At 41.2% G+C, this 22,552-nt stretch overlaps 1 protein-coding gene and 1 long non-coding RNA gene across 13 annotated transcripts in view; one reads left to right on the top strand and one right to left on the bottom strand.

Moving 5' to 3' along the window:
• LOC148900367 (uncharacterized) overlaps positions 1 to 22,504 on the bottom strand; it is a 32,794-nt gene extending 10,290 nt beyond the window's left edge. Inside the window, exons 1-2 of the long non-coding RNA XR_016114444.1 lie at positions 22,377 to 22,504; positions 19,062 to 19,146 (exon numbers count right to left, since the gene is read on the bottom strand). This is a non-coding gene — a long non-coding RNA (uncharacterized LOC148900367). The remainder of the gene's footprint in view (positions 1 to 19,061; positions 19,147 to 22,376) is intronic.
• The window catches only part of tjp1a (tight junction protein 1a), a 127,880-nt gene that overhangs the window by 47,457 nt on the left and 57,871 nt on the right, over positions 1 to 22,552 (top strand). Inside the window, exon 1 of one of the 12 annotated variants that reach the window (XM_088992003.1) lies at positions 13,442 to 13,892. The exons of the other annotated variants lie outside the window; for them this stretch is intronic. Coding sequence (XP_088848129.1) covers positions 13,869 to 13,892 — 24 coding nt within the window. The 5' untranslated portion in view covers positions 13,442 to 13,868. Of the gene's footprint in view, positions 1 to 13,441; positions 13,893 to 22,552 lie in introns of those variants that run through there. 12 annotated transcript variants of the gene reach the window in all.

Below are 22,552 nucleotides of genomic sequence, written 5' to 3'. Positions count from 1 at the left end.
GGCTAGAAATGACCAGTGGGACGTTAGAAAAATGTGTCTTGACAAGAGAACACCGAAGCTGATGAGTCTAGATCCTGGCACTGGACGGCTAGAGGATTAGTCAGCTAACGCAGGCCGCAGCTTCTGCACGGTCTGGTCCCATCGCATCTCATCACCACCATGCTTGAAGCGGGGCCCATGGCTGCCGTGTCCCCGTACGCTTCTCTAACTCACTTGCTTCCATTACCGTCCTCCAAACGCTTCTCCTTTATGCCCTCATTGGTGCAGCATATGATGTCATGCCCTGAATCAGTTAAATAGCTGTTCAGCACACTGATTTGTTGGAGGACACACATAACGGAACAAAAAAATCCAATATTTTTCATATGTAAAAAAGACAGAGATTGAGATGTATCATATGGATATACAGTACCTGTACATCTTTATATTTGTTCCCACACATTATAGCCCCCTCTAAATAGAAATGCGACATTTATAACACGTTTAGAACATTTACATCATTACTACTACTCATATTTGCTATTGTGCACTCATCCACTGCAATGCTTTGGGTATTCTTTCCATTGATTTTACAGAATTGTTGCATCCTTCTTTTGTGACAGCCACATCTCATCATGAAATATTTAACCCCGCCTTCGGCATCATGGAAGTGTGTGCAGCTGCTTCACTCATAGAGAAGCACTCACTGCTTTCACTTGTTTGCCTCATGTGCTTCATGGTGTTGGAATGCAGCAGTAACAGGGAGTACCAAGGCAAGAGTCAGTCTGTGATGGGAGGTCCTTTATTCTGGCCAATGCTGACCTCACTTGACTTGAAACATACCACCATTCAATGAGCCTCTATGGGCCCTTAGAGTGTTGTTCTGCACATGGAGTCACAGTCTATTCGCACCCATCTTCTCCTGGTAATTCTTTGAAACACTTTTCGAATTAAGTCAACTTTGCAACCTCAATTGTACTGCTTTACTGTGTCTATTTTCTTCTTCACACTCGCTCGACAAACTCCTCCTTTCCCCTTTTTGTTGTCTCCTGTTGTTCTTTCTGCCTGCTTAATCTCTCTGTTTTGCTAATACAGCTCTGTGGTTTATTATTGCTGAACAAAACAACTTTGAACATTGTATCGAATCACAGTTATGTCTATGAGAAGTGGGGGGGGGGGCAGTGGTTTGATTTCCCAGCGCAAAGGTCGTGGTCGTGGTATGGAGTTTTCACGTTCACCTCATGCTCGTGTGGATCCAGGTACTCCGGTTTTCTCCCACATTCCAAAATCATGCATGACAGATTGAACACTCCAAAGTGTGAGTGAGAGCGCGAATGGTTGTCTGTATCAGTGTACTCTGCGATTGACCACCCTGCGAGGGCACTCCAGTCTGTAGTTCTCCATAAAGAAGGCGCTTGGGTCGTCGATCATTTGACATCCTGCTGACGTGGCCAGCCCAGCGAAGTTGAGACCTCCGGAGCATGGTGAAGACGATGGACATTCGTGTTTGTTCGAGAATCTCTGTGTCCGGCACTTTGTCCTGCCATTTCACTTTCAGTAGTTTTCGAAGGCAGTTGAGATGGAAACTATTGAGTTTCTTTGCGTGACTCTGGTAGACAGTCCAGGTCTCGCTGGCATACAGTAGGGTGGTAAGGACAATGGCCATGTATACTTGCAGCTCCGTTGTGAGACTCAGACCTTTGCGCTCCCACACTGATGAACACAGCCAGCCAAAAGCCACACTGGCCTTGGCAATCCTGGCGACGGTCTCGTTGTCGATGTTCACGCTGCGAGACAGCGTGCTGCCAAGGTACGTGAACTTGTCTACAGCTGCCAGTTTCTGTCCACTCACGATCACTGTGGGTTCACTGTTTCCCTGGAGCGGGTTGGTACATCACTTCAAAAGAAATGCTTCAAGGACACACAAAGCATCCATGAAGGACTTCGGATTGGACCACAACTCATGGGAGACACTCTCACAGAATCTGGCAGCCTGGCGTGGATCTTTTCACGCAGGAGCGGCAGCGTATGAGCAACAGCGTTCGCAGACTGCCAAGACTAAGCGAGCAGCACGCAAGGCCAGTTGCACCAAGCCTCAGCTCTGCTGTCCTGCCCTCACTGTTCAAGGACTTTCCGGGCTCGGTTGGCCTAATCAGCCACCTCATCAGAGTTACTATTCTAATTATGCTTTGTAAATATGAGTGGTCATACGTCTGTGTAAGCTCTCAGTCGTACAGGAGTGGTCCATCGAGGCTTCGTCAGCGAACTGTCAGTTCAAGCCTCTTGGATAGGAGGCGAAACGTCCGACACTTTCAAAAAAGTACAGATGACGGCTGAAGAAACCTTCTCATCGATATAAGTGGTCAAATATTGTTGCTTTTATGTTCAGACATTTAAGCACTAAACGAACTAAGCATGCAATAAGGAATAGGACAGAATAGAACAGGTTAAAATAAAATAAAATAAAATAAAATAAAATAAAATAAAATAAAATAAAATAAAATAGAAGGGGTGAATTGAAAAAAACTTGCAGAAGCTTTCATCTAAGTACTCACACGTCAGCATCACAAAAATAGAGTTCTCCTTAATGCTGCATGTGTCAGTGTGTCAAACTCACCTTTTTTTTACCTTGGAAATGTATTCATATCCGCTGAACTTTTTTACCTCATGAAATGTCAATGTTTTTTTTTAATTGGTGGTTCGTATGATAGGAATAGAAATTACACATTCATCCATCCATCCATCTTCTGATCCGTTTTATTCTCACTGTGGTCACGTGGCTTTTGGAGGCTATCTCAGTTGTCTTCGGGCAGGAGGCGAGGTACACCCTGAACTGCCTGCCAGCCAATTGCAGGGCACAGATAAACAAACAACCATTCACACTCACACCTCGGGACAATTTTGATTGTTGAATCAGCCTGCCAAGCATATTTTTGGAATATGGGGGGAAACCGGAGTACCCGGAGAAAACCCACATAGACAAACTTGCAACCTCCGGAGCCGAGCCCAGGACGCCTGTACTGTGAGGTTGACGCGCTAATCACTGGCACTAACATTTTAGGGCGACACAAATGTGCTATGCATTTGTCTTCAGACCCACTGCGTCAAGACTTTATAGAGCTGCTGCTCTCTGCAATTACATCCGCAAGTCTTCTGGAGTATCTACCTGCTTTGTCCATCTACAGTCGATAATGGTTATTTTTACCATCCATTCTGCTTTTACAAAGGTCAAGCCCACAGTTCTGATTGAGGCCATCATTAAATCAGAAACAAAAAGCCTTTAATAGTCTCAAAAGAGGGACATTTTAAACAACATTTTTCTGACTTTTTATTTAGAGTTATTGTCATGCAGTCAGAAAATTTCCCCCTCCAATTCCAAATCTTTTGCAACACCAAAAAAATGCTTATTTTAGCATTGCCATGTGTTTAGCTCCATCCATCTATAACTCTGACCAGCGTCCCTATCCTTGCTGAAGAAATGCACATTTTTGACCGATCAGGATAAGTCCAGATCTATGATGCAAGTTTAATTCCATATTATAATATTTTCCAAATAGAGGGAATTCACACCTCGTGAAAACAACATAACCAGGAATTTAAAGCCACATGTTTTCCATGTTACTCTGGATGGGACAATTGCCATAACTTTAAAGTGTGAATAGGAGAATATGTCCCAAGATGACTTCTAAAGCCAGTTAATGGCTTGGGATTGTAATTTGGCATATCCGAGTACACAGGGCTGAATACAAATACACAACACAGTTTTCAAAGTTATATCCTCTTCAAATTTTGAAAACTGCGCATAATTATTATTTAACTTCACAATTTTTTTGTGACCCCATCACATAAAATATTAACAACGTAACCCCAGTTTGTGATCGCAAGGTAAAAAAAAAAAACAAAAAAAACAATGAAGCAGTTCAAAGGGTATGAATACGTTTTCCTTGGCACTGTAATTGTTTTGAATTGGTCATTTACAACAACGAATAAATTATTGATCATGTAGTGGTTCACTTGCCTAATTTCTCCTTTCATCAAGTGGGGTTTTGATTTCCACTCAATGACGATGTGATTGTAAGTGGTCATGGTTGTTTGTCTCTATATGTTCCCTGTGGTTCATTCATAGCGACCATTGTATGTATTTTTTTTTCATTTTCCCACTGTAAACCCAGATTGGTTCTCACTCCCCACAACATTGAACAGGAGCAACACAAGCAGTAAAGAAACTGAATGGTTAGCTTGAACCAATACAATGTTGTTACATCCTGATAATGAAGCACTGTAATCTAACTTTGACCTAAATACCTCAAATATTTTGCCTGCATTATCAGTAGTAGAAATCACAGTCAAATAAATGTCATCCCTAAATGTTTGAACAAAATTGATGATTAATTTCCGCCTGTCGTGCAGGACCAGTTGGGTGCAGCTGCCTGCAATACAATATAATACTAGCGTAACAAGGAAATAGCTGAACGGACTAGAATCGACATTTTAAACTAAATTAAGCCTGAGCAATTCTAAGGCCTCATTTATTCAAGACTCGATGGAGCAAGCTCTTAATTTATGCATATGACTAAAATTTTGAGGGAGCGCGAGTACAGAGTACAGTCTGAATCTGATTCTGAAATTCTAGAGGGAGCGTGAGTACACAAAAATCACTATTTATCAATTGTGCAGACGCCTATCGCACATACACTAGTAAATCATCCCAGATGTTACTAAACTGACATGTTCATGCACGTCTTTTGCCTCATTTGTATTGAGAAATATCTCCAATTGGCTATACATGGTAGCAAATTCAAAATCATGCCAAAGACAGAGGAGAGAATCTTGGTCTTCGATGACAAATGAGATATGATTTACAATAAGCATCTCTTAATTCATCCCACAAGGGAGAAATTCACAATTTACAGCAGCAGATTAGTGAAAGGATGAAAGTAGAAACACAAAAAGTATAGAAGCTACTGTAAGGGTAGCCACGCTTACGGCACCATATGGAGTCAAAATAACCAATTTTATACATACTGTACTCCTGTTGTTTGAAGCAATTATAGATGAAAGAGTAGATGATCAACAAGTGGGAGGAAGTAAAGAGAACATTTTGAAACAATACATGTCTGTCTTACCAAAAGTAAAAAAAGATTTAATATGAACTCATTGCCCCTCCCCTCCAAAAAATGTGCCACATCTTACAGATGAGAATTATCAAATACTTTACTAAGTAGACACCTGAAAAAGTCCATATTGCTAAATTCAGCCCTTTGCGTGGGAACATTCGCATACACACTTCAGTACATATGCATGTATGATAAATGAGGTACCACATGTATACAGAAGGATCTTTAGTTTGCAAATCTTTAGTCTAGTTGAGCGTTTAGCTTTATCCAAAGGGATTCAAACCAGTTGGTCTCACATTGCAGAGTTGCGGGGTTCGATTTCAGCTCATGTTAGCTTCATGTTATCCTTGCCTGTGTGGGTTTTCTCCGTGTACTCTGGTTTCCTCCTATATACCACTGTCAATCGTCCTTCGATGTGCGTATGAACGTGGATGGTTGTTTGTCTCTGTGTACCCTGCAATTGACAGCACACCCGCGCCCCTTGTGAGGATGAGCGGATCAAAAGATGGATGGATGGATGGATGGTTGGATGGATGGATGGATGGACATTCTAACATAAGATAGACATGATGATACTTTTGGGACTGAAATTGGCAGAAAACCAAGCAAACTAGTTACGTACCAATGACTGAAGCTTGCATATTCCAGCAAGTACAGTGATGCCTTGGTTTACGAACCCCTTGGCTTATGAACATTTCGGTTTACGAACATTAAATTTATGAAAAATTACCTTGGCATACGAACTCCACCTTGGTATACGAACTTTTTTCGTACACGGACCTGCCTCAATGAGTGATGTGTCGTTCCCGAACGAGCCCGTTCTTCTAACAACAAAATGGCAGCCGACTTTTTTTTTCCTCTATTCTCCGCCCCCAGTCTTCGGTTAAAGCCACGTGATTGGTCAAGAACGTAGCAGTAGGGGAGGTGGTATAAACATTAAAGAGACAGGCAGATGACAGTGAGAGTTTCAACTTTGATAGTTGCGAGGTGGTGAGGGCGGGTTCGGATCCCAAAAAGCAGGCAGGAGGGAGCAGGAGGTTGTTTGACAAATTGTATTAAAATAAAGGTCAGCAGGAACAAAATGTAAAACATCAAAATGATCTGAATGGAAAAAAATACAAAGTAGCAAAAGAAGACCAAAAGTAAAAGCCCGCCAAGGTTAAACAAACACGTACACGATGCATGCTGCAACCAAGCAGCAAACAAACAATGAATCGGCACCGGATGATCGTGCCAGGTGTCCTTTTAAGTGTCATTGATTATAAAGACCAGCACCTGCGAGGCTGCCGGCAGGGCTGACGTCGCTACCCGCTGGTCGCCAATCTGACCGGGACGACCAGCACCTGTGCAGGTGCAGGAGGGGCCGACAGCGCCCCCCGTTGGTCGCCAACCAGATCATGACAGTACCCCCCCTTCAAGGGGCTGCTTCCAGAAGTCCCAACAGTCTCCCAAAAGGTCCACTCGCCAGGGAACGGTCGGTGGAGAGGGCAACCGCTGCCTCTCCAGCACACGACGGGCGGCGGCCTGATGGGAACGGGACTCGGCCTGGGGTGGACGAAGACGCGGCACGGATCGTCGTGGGCGTGAGTGCGATCCCTCTCGCACGTTCACGCGACGGCGCATGGCTCTGCGTGGACGTCGAACTGCCAGGCGCAGAATGGCACCCCGTACGGCCGTATGGGACCAGGTCTCGGCCGGACGCCGACGTGGGCGTGAACTGCCCGGCTCCGGGGGAACGAGACCAGTCCAGAGCCGCTCCGGGATCCAGCGGTGAGTGGGGTCTCGGACTGACGTTGTCGCGGACGTTGCACGGCTCGTCGTGGATGAGACTCAATTCGTCATGCACGACGACAGCGTGGCTGGACGTGGGCGTGCAATGCCAGTCACCCAGTGTCACCCTGGACGGCCACCTGGAAGGAGGTCTCGGCCGGACGTTTACGTGGACGTTGCGGCTCGTCGAGTGACGCAATTCAAACTCGACGAGGCTCGCGCTAACGTGGACGTAGCATTGCCCGGCACAGGGTGGAAATGAGACGGGTCCGATGTACCTGCGGGATCCGATGGTTGGCCGATTCATTCTGTCACGTTTTACGAGGTGGTGAGGGCGGGTTCGGATCCCAAAAAGCAGGCAGGAGGGAGCAGGAGGTTGTTTGACAAATTGTATTAAAATAAAGGTCAGCAGGAACAAAATGTAAAACATCAAAATGATCTGAATGGGAAAAAAATACAAAGTAGCAAAAGAAGACCAAAAGTAAAAGCCCGCCAAGGTTAAACAAACACGTACACAATGCATGCTGTAACCAAGCAGCAAACAAACAATGAATCGGCACCGGATGATCGTGCCAGGTGTCCTTTTAAGTGTCATTGATTATAACGACCAGCACCTGCGAGGCTGCCGGCAGGGCTGACGTCGCTACCCGCTGGTCGCCAATCTGATCGGGACGACCCGCACCTGTGCAGGTGCAGACGGGGACGACAGCGCCCCCTTTACACTTGATGCAAAAAACTCAATCAACACAATCAACCTAGCTAAACAGTACACAATTGATGAGGAACGAGATAAAATAACACAAAGAAAGCGCCTCCAAGAGATCATTCCTCAAGCTGGTGAAAGAAGGTTACGTTGGTCGCCAATCAGATCATGACAGTTATACTCATTTTAATGGTTTCCTATGGGAAATTAATATTTGGGATACACAATTCGCCTTACAGCCTCTGTCTGAGAACCAATTAAGTTTGTAGGCCAAGGTATCACAGTAATTGCAAAGGATCAGTGACTAAGGATATTAAAACCTTCAAGAAGGTTAGGATTTCACTCCCAACAGTATATGTGTTAGAAGACTTTCAGGATATGGTTTGATCAAAACTACATTTAAATGTGTTCAAAATATATGTTCTTTGATCCAAAGATGGATTAAATTTGGATATTTATTATTATTATTATTATTATTATTATTATTATTATTATTATTACTATTATTATTATTATTATTATTATTATAGTAGTTGTAGCAATAGTAGTAGTAGTAGTGTAGTCAAAATAGTAGCAGCAATAGTAGTTGTGGCGTCACAGTGGTTCACTGGTTCGCTTGTTCGCTTCACAGTAGAAATGTTGTTGGTCTGGCCCCACCCTTCCTGTAAAGTTTGAATAGTCACCCTGCTCTCCGGGGACTCCAGTTTCCTCTTACATTCCAAAAAATACATGGTAGATTAAAGGACAACCGACGTCTCCGGACAAGTTGTGTCCATAACTTGTAAAACGGCTTAAAATGACTTCTACTGAGCGTATTTTAATAAGATTCCACCGCATATATCTATATTTTACGTTTTAAGACTCGCGTTGAATATTCAGGGAGTCTTGTTTTTGACTTGGTGACGAGTCCGTACGTGACATGACTAAAGGAACGCCCGTTAGCGAAAAAAAAGACGCATTGTAGCGGTCCTTCCATCACATCAATGTATTTTGCTGTAATATTTGGTCTGGGGACCTCGTGTTGCACCCAAAAGCCTCCAGAAGAGGGCTTCCAAGCTCCATATAAGGAATTTATCAGCCTGTCGAAACGGAGGTGGCCACAGGAGGTCGCCATTTTGTGGCTCTTTCTCAGTGAGAAATTTCCCCTCAATGTTGCCTCAAAATGACAGGGAATAACTTCTTTAATCGATTGCAAACATGTATGCTTTCCTCTTCAGAACTATTTGAATCATATTCATAACTGGATGTGTAACAAGAAAGCATATTCTCCGAATCTGAAGCAATTGTTTTGATTCACAAGCAATGCAAGACGCCTTGGCGTGACGTCACGAACTGAGGGCGGGACTTTCTGAAAATGCCCAATTCGCAGCTCAATTTTTTGCAGATTTTTGACACTTTAAGTCATTTTTATTGGAGTTTTGCATTTGACTAAAAATATCTTACGGCATGTTTTGGGTATTTTAGATGCTATAAAACGTTTTTCTGATGTCAGTTAAGAAACAAAAAAGTGACGTCGATTGTCCTTTAACTGAACAATCTAGATCACGGGTGTCCAAAGTGGTTCCTCAAGTACCGTTGTCCCGTCTGTTTTCCAGCTCTACCAGGAGCAATCCACCTGATTAAAATAATCAGGATAGTTTTAATGCTGCTTCAGAGGTGGCTGATGAGCTGATCATCTGAATCAGATGTGTTGCAGCCAAGAGCTGGAAAACAGGCAGGACTTTGACCCTCCACGCTCGGAGGTGGACATGCCTGATCGATATTGTCCCGAGGTGTGAGTGTGAATGGTCGTTTGTCTATGTCTAAACTGTAATTGACTGGCAACCAGTTCAGGGTGTACTACTGACTGTTGTGAGAATACAGTAAAGTCTCGTTATATCGATATCGGATATATCGATAGTCCCGGTTATATCGATACTATTTCTATGCACGCACGGAGAAAATTACATGCGAACAGAGTCGGATATATCGATAGTCCCGGTTAAATCGATATTTTTTCGGACTCCCTTGAATATCGATATAACGAGACTTTACTGTATGTAGTTCAGATAATGGATTCTTAATCGTATTTTTTTTATGTGTGCATTAAAACACAGTTGAAGCGGGTATTGCGATTAAGCAAATTTGCAATACATTTGTGTTTGTAAAGAATGCAAGATGTGTAGATTACAAAACGTAATACTGACGCTGACAGAAGGCTAGAACATTGACGGGGAACAAAAATAAACAATCCTTGCCAACACGACATTCTTATACACCCACCTGTTACCTGGGTCACCTTGTTGTAATTTGACGATGAAAATCACATGTAAGTGAAGCTTGGTGCAAGTTATTTAACACATCTATGTTACATTTGCAAACTTTCTGCCATATCGTTATACTGTACTAAATAAAAGAGTTAAAAATCTGTACCTCATGTTTGCAATGATCATCTGTTCTCACTCTGGTTTGTACAAGGCTCATAGATGCTGTTTGAACTCATATAAATGACATCAAAGGGAAAGCTACTATTACAATATATAATTATATGTAATGTGTGACATGCTTCATCCGCCATTGCATTAAAATCTGGAAAACCCAATGGCACAATGACATCCTCTCACTGACTTTGAATAAAACACGGTGGTAACTTTTTGTTATTTGTTGTTCAGTTAGCATTGTGTGCACATATTGGTCAACAATGAGAGGAAAAGGATGACCTTTAGGAATTTGCTGATACAGAGTGTCCAGTCACAAAGGTGTTTGGATGTTTTGGGTTTTTTTTTTGTTACAATTTTAATGATAATAATAATTCCATGTGTGTAAACAAGTATAATTCTAATTTATACTGTCACATTTCCTCGTTATCCAAATGATTCAACATTGTTAACACTACTCCAAATTTTTAACAAAATTGTAAAAGGTGTTGAACTGACAGCAGGAATGTTGAAGTCAAAACAACAACAAAAAGGCACCTGTTAAGGTTTGAAATGTTATTGAAAAATGGAGTCCGGGTGCACCACAGGGTTTCGCATCATATTGCTACAAGATCTCAGTTGTTTAAAAACAGCGAACACATAAAACTGTTTGCAAATATTCAAACTCCCTTGAAAGTTTTCAGTTTGTGGGTCACACTGATGGCAAAAAGCCCGCGATGAGAAGAAGCGTCGATGCGTATGTGGAAATGTCGCGGCTTGGAATTGAAGCGAATTTACGTGGGTTAGGATATGTGAGACACAATCTCTTTTCGTCAAAGGATCCTCTCGCTTCGTGTTTGCTTTCAACATTCAGCTTTTAGCAGGCATGCACATTCGACCATGATGCACTGGTGAAAAGGAGGATTTGATCCTCTCCACTTTCCACTTTTTTCCCTTTCTTTCCTCTTACTTTCATAACTTTGCTGCTGTGAAATGTACATTTCTCCACTGTGAGACCAATCAAGGCTCCTCCAATCCAATCCAAAAAACATCTGGTGCGATGAATTAAGCACATGGTATGAACACTGCCTAGGAGCTGGAAACAAATGTAAGCAGGGAGTGTACTCTGAGATGTATTAGAAAGATCTTGGGAAGATTTTTTTTTGTTTAATTATAGCATCACATAGATTTGTGTTTACTATGGGTTCGAATCCACCTACTGAGAACATTTCTGGGGTTTTAAACTGTTAATTAAAGTCTGTCTAGGACAAAACCAGGTCTATGTTCACTGTTTTGATTTCCACCAAAGCCTGAACAATATTGACCTGGAAATGGAGAGGTAAATTTGAGAGGAGCCTGCCATGTGATACTAATCTGCAGTCACAAACCTTAGCAGTTAAGTGACATTTGAGTATGAGTCCTCACAAAGCAATGTTGACCCTTTTGTAACCTTAAGAGTGCTACATTGTATTTGTATTTATGATGATTACAAATAGATCATATTAATGCATTGTGAATACACACCCACTGTTGATCTGTGCTGCAGTACTGTGAAATATTAAAAAAAAAAACATCTCGTAGCCGCCAGAAGGTTTCAATTAAAGTGAAGAAACAAAGCCTTCTGCTGGACCTGCAGGATGGCCCTGAGTCAACAGGGTAAATGGGGGGATCACACACACACTCTCGCTCAGACCTCAAATGCAAGACAGATGGAGATAATAAAACAATATCTACCTCACAACTTTTGTTCAAAACAACTAGTTTGCATTGAGGCTTCTTTTTCGTTTCATCCCAGCGTGCGTGTGCAAAACCGGGCAGCGAACCCTATGATGTGTTCCAACTGAATGTAGGCCTACATGGCTGCCTGATTTGCGCGTGCCTGCTCTTCCATGAGCACACCTGAGCTTTGAGCCTTGACACTTTTTTGTGCAATGCTTTTGTTTGTGTTTGTGCGTGTGTGTGTGTGTGCGCGTGTGAGTGTGTTTTACGTCACAAAAATAGATGCAACTATATATACACACACAAGGACAGACAAAGCGGAGCTTCAAGCATATGAGACAAAGATAACTTTGATGCCAGTGGGTTGTCATTAATGTGTTCCTCTCTGTCAGACATCTGAGGCACCATCACAGGTGTGGATTAGAGTGAAAGGCAAAGAGCAGGCACAGGAAGGCTTCTATTTTGCTTTGATTTTAACGGATCTTTACGCAAAATATATTATATATACATATATTAGAGTTTATTTATCTGGATAATCATGTTAAACATCCTGCTATCTGCACTGCTTGATCCTGACAGGTGTTTAAAGAGCTTCAGAAGGAGCGAGCGACTTGCATCAATACTAGTATGTATTTTGTTTGTGTTTTAAAATTCGTGTTGTTTGTATTAGCGAGGGCTGTTTTGGGTAGATGGAAACCCACATGCATTCATTTGAAGTACTTCATCTGCGTTTATCCTACTCCTAATGTGACCTGCTTACTTGCCTGCTAACCCAAAGAACAAGACGGCTATGTCTCACTGGTCGTATTTTAGCCTTGTCGGATTATGTCTGGTGGGAATTAACCTCAAGACCACCTAGAGTGAGGCCTCCCTTATGCTGTTGAACAAACTAGGCAGAGGAAATAATCATTAGAAAAGTTTGATTTAAGGAATGGGATTGCTGAAGTTGTTTGGCCAGGGTGTGTCTGTATTTTCATTGTGTAAATGGTGGAAATTACATGTAATTGTAATCGTTGTGTACTATCACTCACGTTTTATATTGAAACTTTCCCGTTTACTAGAACACGAGTAAATTGTAAAACAGTGCAAGCTGCATTTGCTATATCCTGGGGGTGGGGTTAGTTCTGGGAAGTCATAGGAACTTGACCTGAATGGCTTTTGTGGTCTCCTGTGAGATCACTAAGCCACAAACAGTCCTGCCAATTTTCTCTTTTTGTGTGAGGTTTATTGTTCCTGTAGTACACAAGGCACTCTGGCCTGCAGGTATACTACGAAATATGCAAATGATTACTTCACACATACTTTGTATTTTCAGCCATAATCACAGGCCACGTATAGTTGTCGTCCTTTTCATCAGGGCAAACAAAGAGCAACATTATTTTTCCTGCAGACATTCGATGCAAAGGTCCTTGTCGAACACAACACTCGCATCACTACGAAGGAAAAGTGAACATTTAGCAGCATCAGCGGGGCCAGCGGCGTCGCTTCTCTTCATTGTATCCCGGACTATGTCTTTCACGGGACAACAGGGGTGAGATTTTTTTCGGCGTCCTTACAAATGTACTAATTAAAACACAATCAAGGCATAAATACAGATAACAGAATGCACATATATTAGGAATATAAACGCATAGATCATATTATTGATGTGTACTCTCGTGACATAGCAACTGTCGTCGTTGTTTCCGATTTGGAGCACCCCTATGTTTATGCTAGTGGTTTGTCCCGTGCTGCCGAGACACGGTAGTTGCTCATAGTGTTGAGAACAGGGAGAGGTTTACGCACCCCGCCTGCCATTGCTGTACGCTGTTGTGGCGATGCCTTCGCTTCCCAACTTTTCATCCCGTGGTGGACACTTGCGACCAGACAGCCACGTAAACTGACCTCAGTCACGTCTCTGTGGATGTGTGATTTTTTTGGACGTTTTTTGGTGTGTGTTTTCTGTCTCGGTACCTGACTGGAATGACGTTAGGAATTGAAGCGCCGAAGATAAGATAATGAACTTTGGACTTTCCGTGACATGTTTCCTGGATAAAGTGAAATAACACAGCGGCCCGGCGTGGCGGCAGCTGGAAGATTGACTGTTCAACTGGAGGGAAATATTGCATTCAGCCAAGTGACGATCAAAACAAAGGCAGCAGCACGGTTTAAGCTGTCACTCTGGCAGCCCAACAGGAGAGGAAAATGTCCTCCAAAGCGTCAAATAAGGTGGGTTTGTACTCGGAGAAAACGGTCAAGTGTTTTTGTCCTTTCAATAGGAATCGCCACACTTAACACAATTGAGAAATATTCGCTCAGATTCGTCGTTGTTATTAGCGTGTAAAAGTTCGCTTGTTGGTTGTAAAAGTGACACAAGGCACAATGGTGGTTGTGTTTGTATTGTAGCTCAAGGTTATTTTGAAATCGACACTCAGTGGCATATCTTGTGACCAGGCATGCTCCTCTCGTTTCTAAATCTGACTGTGTGCTGTTTGTTCTGTTTGATAAAACTGCATCTGATTGCCGATACAACGACCATGCTCTTTCCATGTGGCATCTTCAAAGACAACCTGTTGATTGCAAGTGTCCCTGACGTCATAATAGAACAGAGCAGGGGCAGGGTATCCTTGTGCATACAGTGCACTATGAATACAGCACACTACTCGATTGTGAGTTTCAAAGTTAAAGTTGAGGTAATAGTATGTCGGGTGGTTCCACATAATACTATATACTATATTACGTAGCTTATATATAGAAAACCTTGACCGATATATATATATATATATATATATATATATATATATATATATATATATATATATATATATATATATATATATATATATATATATATATATATATATATATATATATATATTATATTATATATATATATATATATATATATATATCAGTGGCATATCTTGTGACCAGGCATGCTCCTCTGGAAGATTGGGGGGGGGGGGTGGGGGGGGAGGTCAAGGTTTTCTTGTTGTGCTGGATGACAAAGCCGTTTGTTTCCCTAATTCCTAAGTAGGTGTGACTAGGAACTAAGGGAAAAAATAATAAATCCATGCTAATTTGCTTAATTATCGAAATGTGGTCACAAAACACCAAACAAAATGCATCTGCGATACAGTACATTTTTCATGTGTGCCTGGCTGGAACTGTTTGATAGCGGAAAAAAAAAACTTTGGGCACTGAGAACCTGAAGTTAACTTGGAGTCTTGCCACAGCAATGGCGAACTGAAGCTTCATAAAGCACTGACACTTTCCAGCAACTTTTTTTTTACCATACATTTGCTTTACGTTGCCACCAAATGCCCAAGAAGACACAATAGTAAAATCTCCAAAATTGAATAGAACAGTGATAACATGTCCATAAGTAGCAATATTGTAGGTTTTTTAAGTACATTGTTTATGATTAGAAATAAATGTACATTTAACACTGTGATATTTTAACCTAAAAACTGTCAAAATCTATTACGGGGATTAAACCCTGTGACTGGATGTGCATGTCTGCCGACTTGCAATGAGCAAACCTAAAGATAAAATGATCCAACACGACTACTTCGACACTCCCGAGTATTCTTTCGTCATGCACACAGTGGCTCTCTAACCACATACTAACTTGAAACCCGCAATGAATGCTGACAACATCCGCAAAGCGGTGTATGGTCTTGAATGTTATTGTGAGGTAATGATAAATTGACTGAAACTTTTGACGTCCTCGGCGCAAACCGAGGCCCTGTCTGTCTACAGTCACGTGATTTTTCTTGAGAGCGATCCACACCCATTTATTTTGCATACCAATTCTTTCTTGACTCATGCTGACTTGACTCACAGGCTCTGCACATTTCATCACATCACTATGTCAGTGCCTATGCCAGCTGAGAGGAGGAGGATATTGCAGAAGTGGATTACACATTTAAAATAAAAGAACCTTTATTGGGGAAATAGTTATTTCGTAGTTCAAGTGGATGCACGCGATAGAAAAATTGCATATCAGAGAAGATAACCATTGTCCAATACAGTCTATCGGCAATGTTGGTGGTTATTTGTGTGCTGAGTGTTGATTATGATCTTTAAAATCTGATTAACCTACCAAAATGCAGTTGCTGTCGCTACCACGATTGAAAACAGAATCACTCATAGCTAATTAATTGTACAGAAATGTGAATGAATTATATAAAACTGGTATACTGTGTTTTATTGAAACTGCTGCATTGTTTTTTTTTTTTTTTTTGCACTGCTATGCACCATGGAGTTTAACTTTGAACTCAAACTTGAGATTCGCATGATAAATGTTATCCTAATGTATATTTGTTTCATCGTTGTAAATTATTTAGCTTCTCTAATGTTATACATCATTGACTATCCATAAATGAATAATTTATTGAATTATTAATTAAAAAAACATACTTTTTAACCTTAATACTGATATATAGAGTGACCGTGAACGGATACAATTGATATTGGGATATGTAGTTTGGGCCATATCGCCAGACCTAATTCTGCCCAACCACAGCGTTATTTTTACTGTGTCTTGCATTTAGCATCTGAATTGTGTGCAAAATGGGTCAGTTGCCGTGTTTAAAGACGGCAGAACAACTGCTTTGTTAACGTCCTGCTGTCTGACAATTTTTGATCTTTACAGACAGCAGAACAACTGCTTTGTAACCATCTTGCTTTCTTGTCATTTTGTTTTTTAAGGCAGTCTGACCGTATTGATTTTAGAATTCACAAGTTCAAGGAAATACAGTATTGTAAACAAACCATTGCATGTATTTTCAAGTGGGTCAATCCTTTTATTACAGTTGTGTGTGTGTGTGTGTGTGTGTGTGTGTGTGTGTGTGTGTGTGTGTGTGTGTGTGTGTGTGTGTGTGTGTGTGTGTGTGTGTGTGTGTGTGTGTGTGTGTGTGTGTGTGTGTGTGTGTGTGTGTGTGTGTGTGTGTGTGTGTGTGCATGCGTGCGTGCGTGCGTTCAGTAGAATCATGCAGCATACTGTACTGTATAGATTTTTTTCCCACTTTGACAAGTTAGGAATGTGCTGCGTTTGTCTAATGAAGGTGGTGAAATTCAAGTTTGTGCAGTTATTCCTGTTAGACGAAACCAGCACTGTCAATTGTAAGGTAGTGACATTGTAGTTAACGTTGGCTCGTTGTAGAACTTCCCGTTGTAAAATGCTGGCTGATAGTCATTGGTCAGTTTATGCTGTTCATTTTTTCTCCTGTAATTAATTTGTAAAACACCCTGCTGACAAGTGGTAGTGGAACACCCTAGCACCAGTCCTTCATTTACTGAAATTTACTAATGAGAAAATACTAATTTAGAGGAGACCATTTTTTTGTCTGTCTTCCCCCCAACGTTTGGAGAGCCTTACTGTATCTTCCTCACACACGGTGACCTCGGTCGGCTCAGACGTCAATGCATGATTAGCAGACAGAGCCAAGGCAATGGAGATATATAAAGCAGACATCCAAGGCTGCATGCAGCCATGCCCTCACTCAATTTTGTGGCAGCATCAACATGGATTGTCACTTTGAGAAATCAATCAGTGAATCAAATGTGTCTGTGCTGCGTTTCATCTTTCAATGTCCAAACATTTACTTCTGGCTCGCAAATTGTGACAGAGTGGCAGTCGACCACTTTGAGTCACACACTGTATTAAATTAGTGTTTGTTCGTAATTTGAGCAATGGGTGCATTGACGACTTGGCATGATCGTTTCGTAGCATCAGTGCCAGTCATATTTTCTTAGTTTTGTGAGTTTCTCTACATTGACAATGGCAGGAAAGCGTGGCCCTGCTGGCTTTCAGCTTTTACCAAAACTCTGAATCATATTTCCTCTTTCAGACTTTGACAAGTCGTGGGAAAAAAGTTGCCCATTATAAGCTGTACTAATATGGCCCTAACGTTAAATTAGTTGAAACCAGTGGTTAAAAATCATATAAAAATGTGTCTACCAATCTATACAATTTTAAAGCAAGTCTCTGGTCAAGTAACTGGTGATGATAGGCATGCTTGTTATATTCTATGCAGTCACAAGAGTCAAATAATTTTGCTGAGTGTTATTGCCCAACAAAAAGAGAGTAAATGTTATTTAGAGGACCATTACATCGGCAGGCTTCTGTTTGAAACAGATAGATTGATGATGAGTGGGGTATGCTTTTCACTGCAGGCAGTGGTAGTAATTAGTGTTGCATAGTGAGGCTCTAATAATTACACTTAACTATTAAATCAATAAAGGAGGTAAAAGAAATTAAAAGACCAAGTGCAAGGAGGAACATTGACTAATGTGTTGTTCTCGGTCAGTCACAGTTAACATGGCCAACACAACTTTGAGAAGTGAACATTGAGACGTAATTGTCTCGTTTGCCATACAAACACTTTTTTCTCTGTTTTATTCGACTTTTGCCATTTGCATGAAATTTTAAACAAAAATCAAAACTTTCAAAAGATCGATAGTGATTCATGTGGTTATTGTTATTTGCCGAGGTTTATATTCATATATTTCCACCAGCGGCACTAAAACAACATCACAAATGTAAGAATCCAAAATGTCTCTATTCTTACTGTTTAAAATGGAATACATATTTTAAATGAACCAAATGATTTTGAGATAGCCAGATTAGCATCTAAATGATATAACTATTTTATATGCACATCCTTAAAGGACAACCGACGTCTCCGGACAAGTTGTGTCCATAATTTGTAAAATGGCCTCAAATGACTTCTACTGAACATATTTTAATAAGATTCCACCGTATATAGCTATATTTTACGTTTTAAGACTCATGCTGAATATTCAGGAAGTCTTGTTTTTGAGTTGGTGACGAGTCCGTACGTGACGTCACTAAAGGAACGCACGCCCCTTCCCGAAAAAAGACGCATTGTAGCGGTCCTTCCATCACGTCAATGTATTTTGCTGTAATGTTTGGTCTGGGGACCTCGTGTTGCACCCAAAAGCCGCCAAAAGAGGGCTTCCAAGCTACATATAAGGAATTTATCAGCCTGTGGAAACGGAGGTGGCCACAGGAGGTCGATTGCAAACATGTATGCTTTCCTCTTCAGACCTATTTGAATCATATTCATAACTGGATGTGTAACAAGAAAGCATATTCTCAGAATCTGAAGCCATTGTTTTGATTCTCCAGTGATGCAAGACGTTTTGCACGTCACGAACTGGGGGCAGGACTTTCTGAAAATGCCCAATTCGCAGTTCAATTTTTTGCAGATTTTCGACACTTTAAGTAATTTTTATTGGTGTTTTGCACTTGAATAAAAATATCATACTGCGTGTTTTGGGTATTTTAGATGCTATAAAACGTTTTTCTGATGTCAGTTAAGAAACAAAAAAGTGACGTCGGTTTTATATATATATACGTTATCATCTCACCTGTTCCCGCCGCTGTTGAGGGTTAACCTGGCTGCTGCCTCTCTCTGGACGTTGCTGGTGGATATCATGTCGCTTCTCCATCGACCTGTTGGATATATATATATATATATATATATATATATATATATATATATATATATATATATATATATATATATATATATATATATATATATATATATATATATATATATATATATATATATATATATATATATATATATATATATATATATATATATATATATATATATACCCTAACCCTAATATATATATATATATATCCAACAGGTCGATGGAGAAGCGACATGATATCCACCAGCAACGATATATATACATATATCACTCCGCTGCTATCCGAAGTCTCATATATCAGTATGCCGTCTTTATTTCATCCTTATTCTTCAACCACGTTGATAAAGTATTTTGCGGCACGTCGAATTCTTTTGCAATGGAGGATTTGCTCCTTGTTGGATTCTCCTCAACAGCCACGATTGCCTTGTACAGTATTTCGTTCCGAGGTCACAATTCTTTCGTTTCGCCGGTTGAAAATGACATCTGCTACACTGCGCAAGACACGGAAGCTGGTCACGTGACCAAGTCACGTGACCAACGGTGCGACTGATCCTTCTCATCCTTCTCGACCTGACTGCGGCTTTTGACACCATTTCCCACCTCATCCTGCTCGACAGACTTTCCACCCTAGGCATCACACATACCCCACTTCGCTGGTTTCACTCCTATCTCTCTGATCGCTCACAGTTTATCCAAATCAACTCCTTCACCACACGATCCTCTCCTGTGTCTCTGGTGTGCCCCAAGGGTCTGTCCTGGGGCTCCTTCTCTTTATTACCTACCTCCTTCCCCTTGGCAATATTTTCCGCAATTTTGGCATTCACTTTCATTGCTTCGCGGGTGACACCCAACTCTACCTCACCAGCAAACCCGACGCCTCTCTTCCACCTTCATCCCTTTCAGTTTGCCTCTCAGAAATTAAATCCTGGCATTCCCATAACTTTCTCAAGCTTACCAGCGAAAAAACTGAACTTCTCCTTGTCGGTACCAAATCCACCCTACAAAAAGCAAACAGTTTCTCTCTCACCATTAACAGTTCTGTCGTGTCCCCCTCCCTTCAGGTCAAGAGCCTGGGTGTCATCCTCGATAACTCGCTATCTTTTCGCTCCAATATTAATAACATAACTCGGTCTGCATATTTCCACCTCCGTAATATCAATCATCTCCGTCCCTCACTCACCCCTCACTCCGCTGCTATCCTTATCCACAGTCTCGTCACCTCCTGCATCGATTATTGTAACTCACTTCTCTTCCGTGTTAATCAGAACTTTCTCCATAAACTCCAACTAGTCCAAAATTCTTCAGCCCGGATCATCACTAAAACCCCCTCCTTTCACCACATCAACCGCTTCAGCAGCTCCACTGGCTCCCCGTTAAACAGATCTAATTCAAAATACTTCTGTTTACATTCAAAGCCATCCATAACCTTGCCCCTCCCTATCTGCCTGACGTGCTTCAAATCTCCGTTCCCTCTCGGTTCCTCAGATCCTCATCCTCCCTTGCCCCTTGCCCGTCTCACCACGATGGGATGCAGAGCTTTCAGCCGCTCTCCTCCCAAACTCTGGAATTCACTTCCAATATTGACTCCCTCCCTATTTCCAAGTCCCACCTCAAAACCCATCTGTTTAAATTTGCTTTCAATGTCTAGTTTAATCTGCTATTTTATTATTTATTATTTTATCTATGGTTTTATTGTTGTGTGCTTTGTTTTTATTGTAAATTGTCCTTGGGTGTTTTGAAAGGCGCTTGAAATTAAATGTATTATTATTATTATTATTATAAAGGCCGGAGAGTCTCTTGTATTGTATAACGTGAGTGCTTTCATTTAAATTGGAAAAAGGTTTGGTTTTAGCAATGTATAATTCATCCATTTTCACTCTGCTGCGCAAAAGCTTTGTGCAAATATTATGTAACCTATCTTGGTAGTCTTGTTGTGCCACATCAGACACCCATTCTAGCAAAGCTAAGACACTCCAAGCTGGCCTTTTTGGCAGGTCAGGGCAGGGTAGGTCTCGATAGGGATTTATCAGTCTTATTACGAGCATATGGGATTAACACGGGGTGTTTTGTGTTTTTAGTGAGTGAATGAGAGTGTGAGAGTTTGTGTGAGAGTGTGTGAGTGTATGAGAGAGAGAGACAGAGAGACACAGAGAGACTGTGTGGAGTCGTGAAGGGTGATTTGGGTTTACAATGGCTCAGCTGGTTCGGTATGAGAGAAAAAAGAGGGGACAGATTCATCCCAAGGCTTGTTGCTCAACATGCCTTTACAAAAGACACACACACTGTTTTGAGTTCATTTACTGAGGTCGGTTTGTGTTCATTTTATTATTAGACTTGTGTCTCATAATAATTTGCTAATAGAAAAAACTAGATTATGGGGTGCACATCTCTCCAATAACTTTCATTCCTTTCATCACTTTGCTGCTGTGAAATGTAAATGTCTCCACTGTGAGACTAATAAAGGCAAATCCAATCCAATCCAATCTGAATCTATACTGTATTTTTTGAAGAACAATGTTGCAGTTCGATTTGATATCCTCACATCGTTTGATTCAAAACAGATTTTGTAATTGTAATTGTTTTTTTGTGTTGTAAGCAGAGCAGTGGGTCTTAACCTGGTTTTGATCGATCGATCTGGGTTTGCTGAATCGGTCTCAGGGGTTCGACGAGCCTCTCCCATGGAGGTTAAGGCACACTTGATTCAACATGTTAATTAGTTAAAACATGCCCGCTTGGCCATCGCGAGCTGCATATGATCACGTTATATCGCTTGTTCAATCAGTCCTGTAGGGAATTTAGTTCGCTCAGTTTGTGACTGTCTGACTATCGTGATAGTATGTCATACAATTAAAAAAAAACTATATTTAGTTGCATAACTGTTATTTTATTTTCAACGGAAACATTCACATTACCAATAGACCAGGGGTGTCTTGGTGCATCAATACCAGGTGTCATGTCCTGACGAGCTGACACTTTCAGAATGTCATTTAAGTGCTTGTTTGAGAGCTTTGAATGTATTTTTGTTTTATTGATATTCATTACTGAGAAGATTTGTTCACAAAGGTAGGTTGATCCAAACATGCACAAAAATTTAGCAGCAAGGGTTGTTAATTTGTTGTACCCTCGTAGTAGACACTGTTAAAATTTGTCCAGACCGACATCAAAGATCAGTAGATCAGAAGCTTTAACTGTGAAAGGTCAGCGAAAAACTGAAAATTCTGTCTCAAGATCGCCAAATACCTGAAAACGTTTTTCAAACTCCCACAGTAATCCTGCAATCTTGTCTTTGTACCGCTTCACGTCCGCATCAGGTCTGGTCACACACACATCTCTCAGACCGGGGAAATGAGCGGGGTTGCCACAGTTGCGTGTTGAAACCGCAGTTGAAAAAAATGTCAGTGGTTGAACAACACAGC

The sequence above is a fragment of the Hippocampus bargibanti genome, linkage group LG03 (genome assembly GCF_051943395.1).
Source record: "Hippocampus bargibanti isolate YZ-2025 linkage group LG03, ASM5194339v1, whole genome shotgun sequence".
Lineage (NCBI taxonomy): Eukaryota > Metazoa > Chordata > Actinopteri > Syngnathiformes > Syngnathidae > Hippocampus > Hippocampus bargibanti.
Note: the sequence above shows the minus strand (reverse complement) of the source record. Positions and strands in the feature narration are given on the sequence as shown.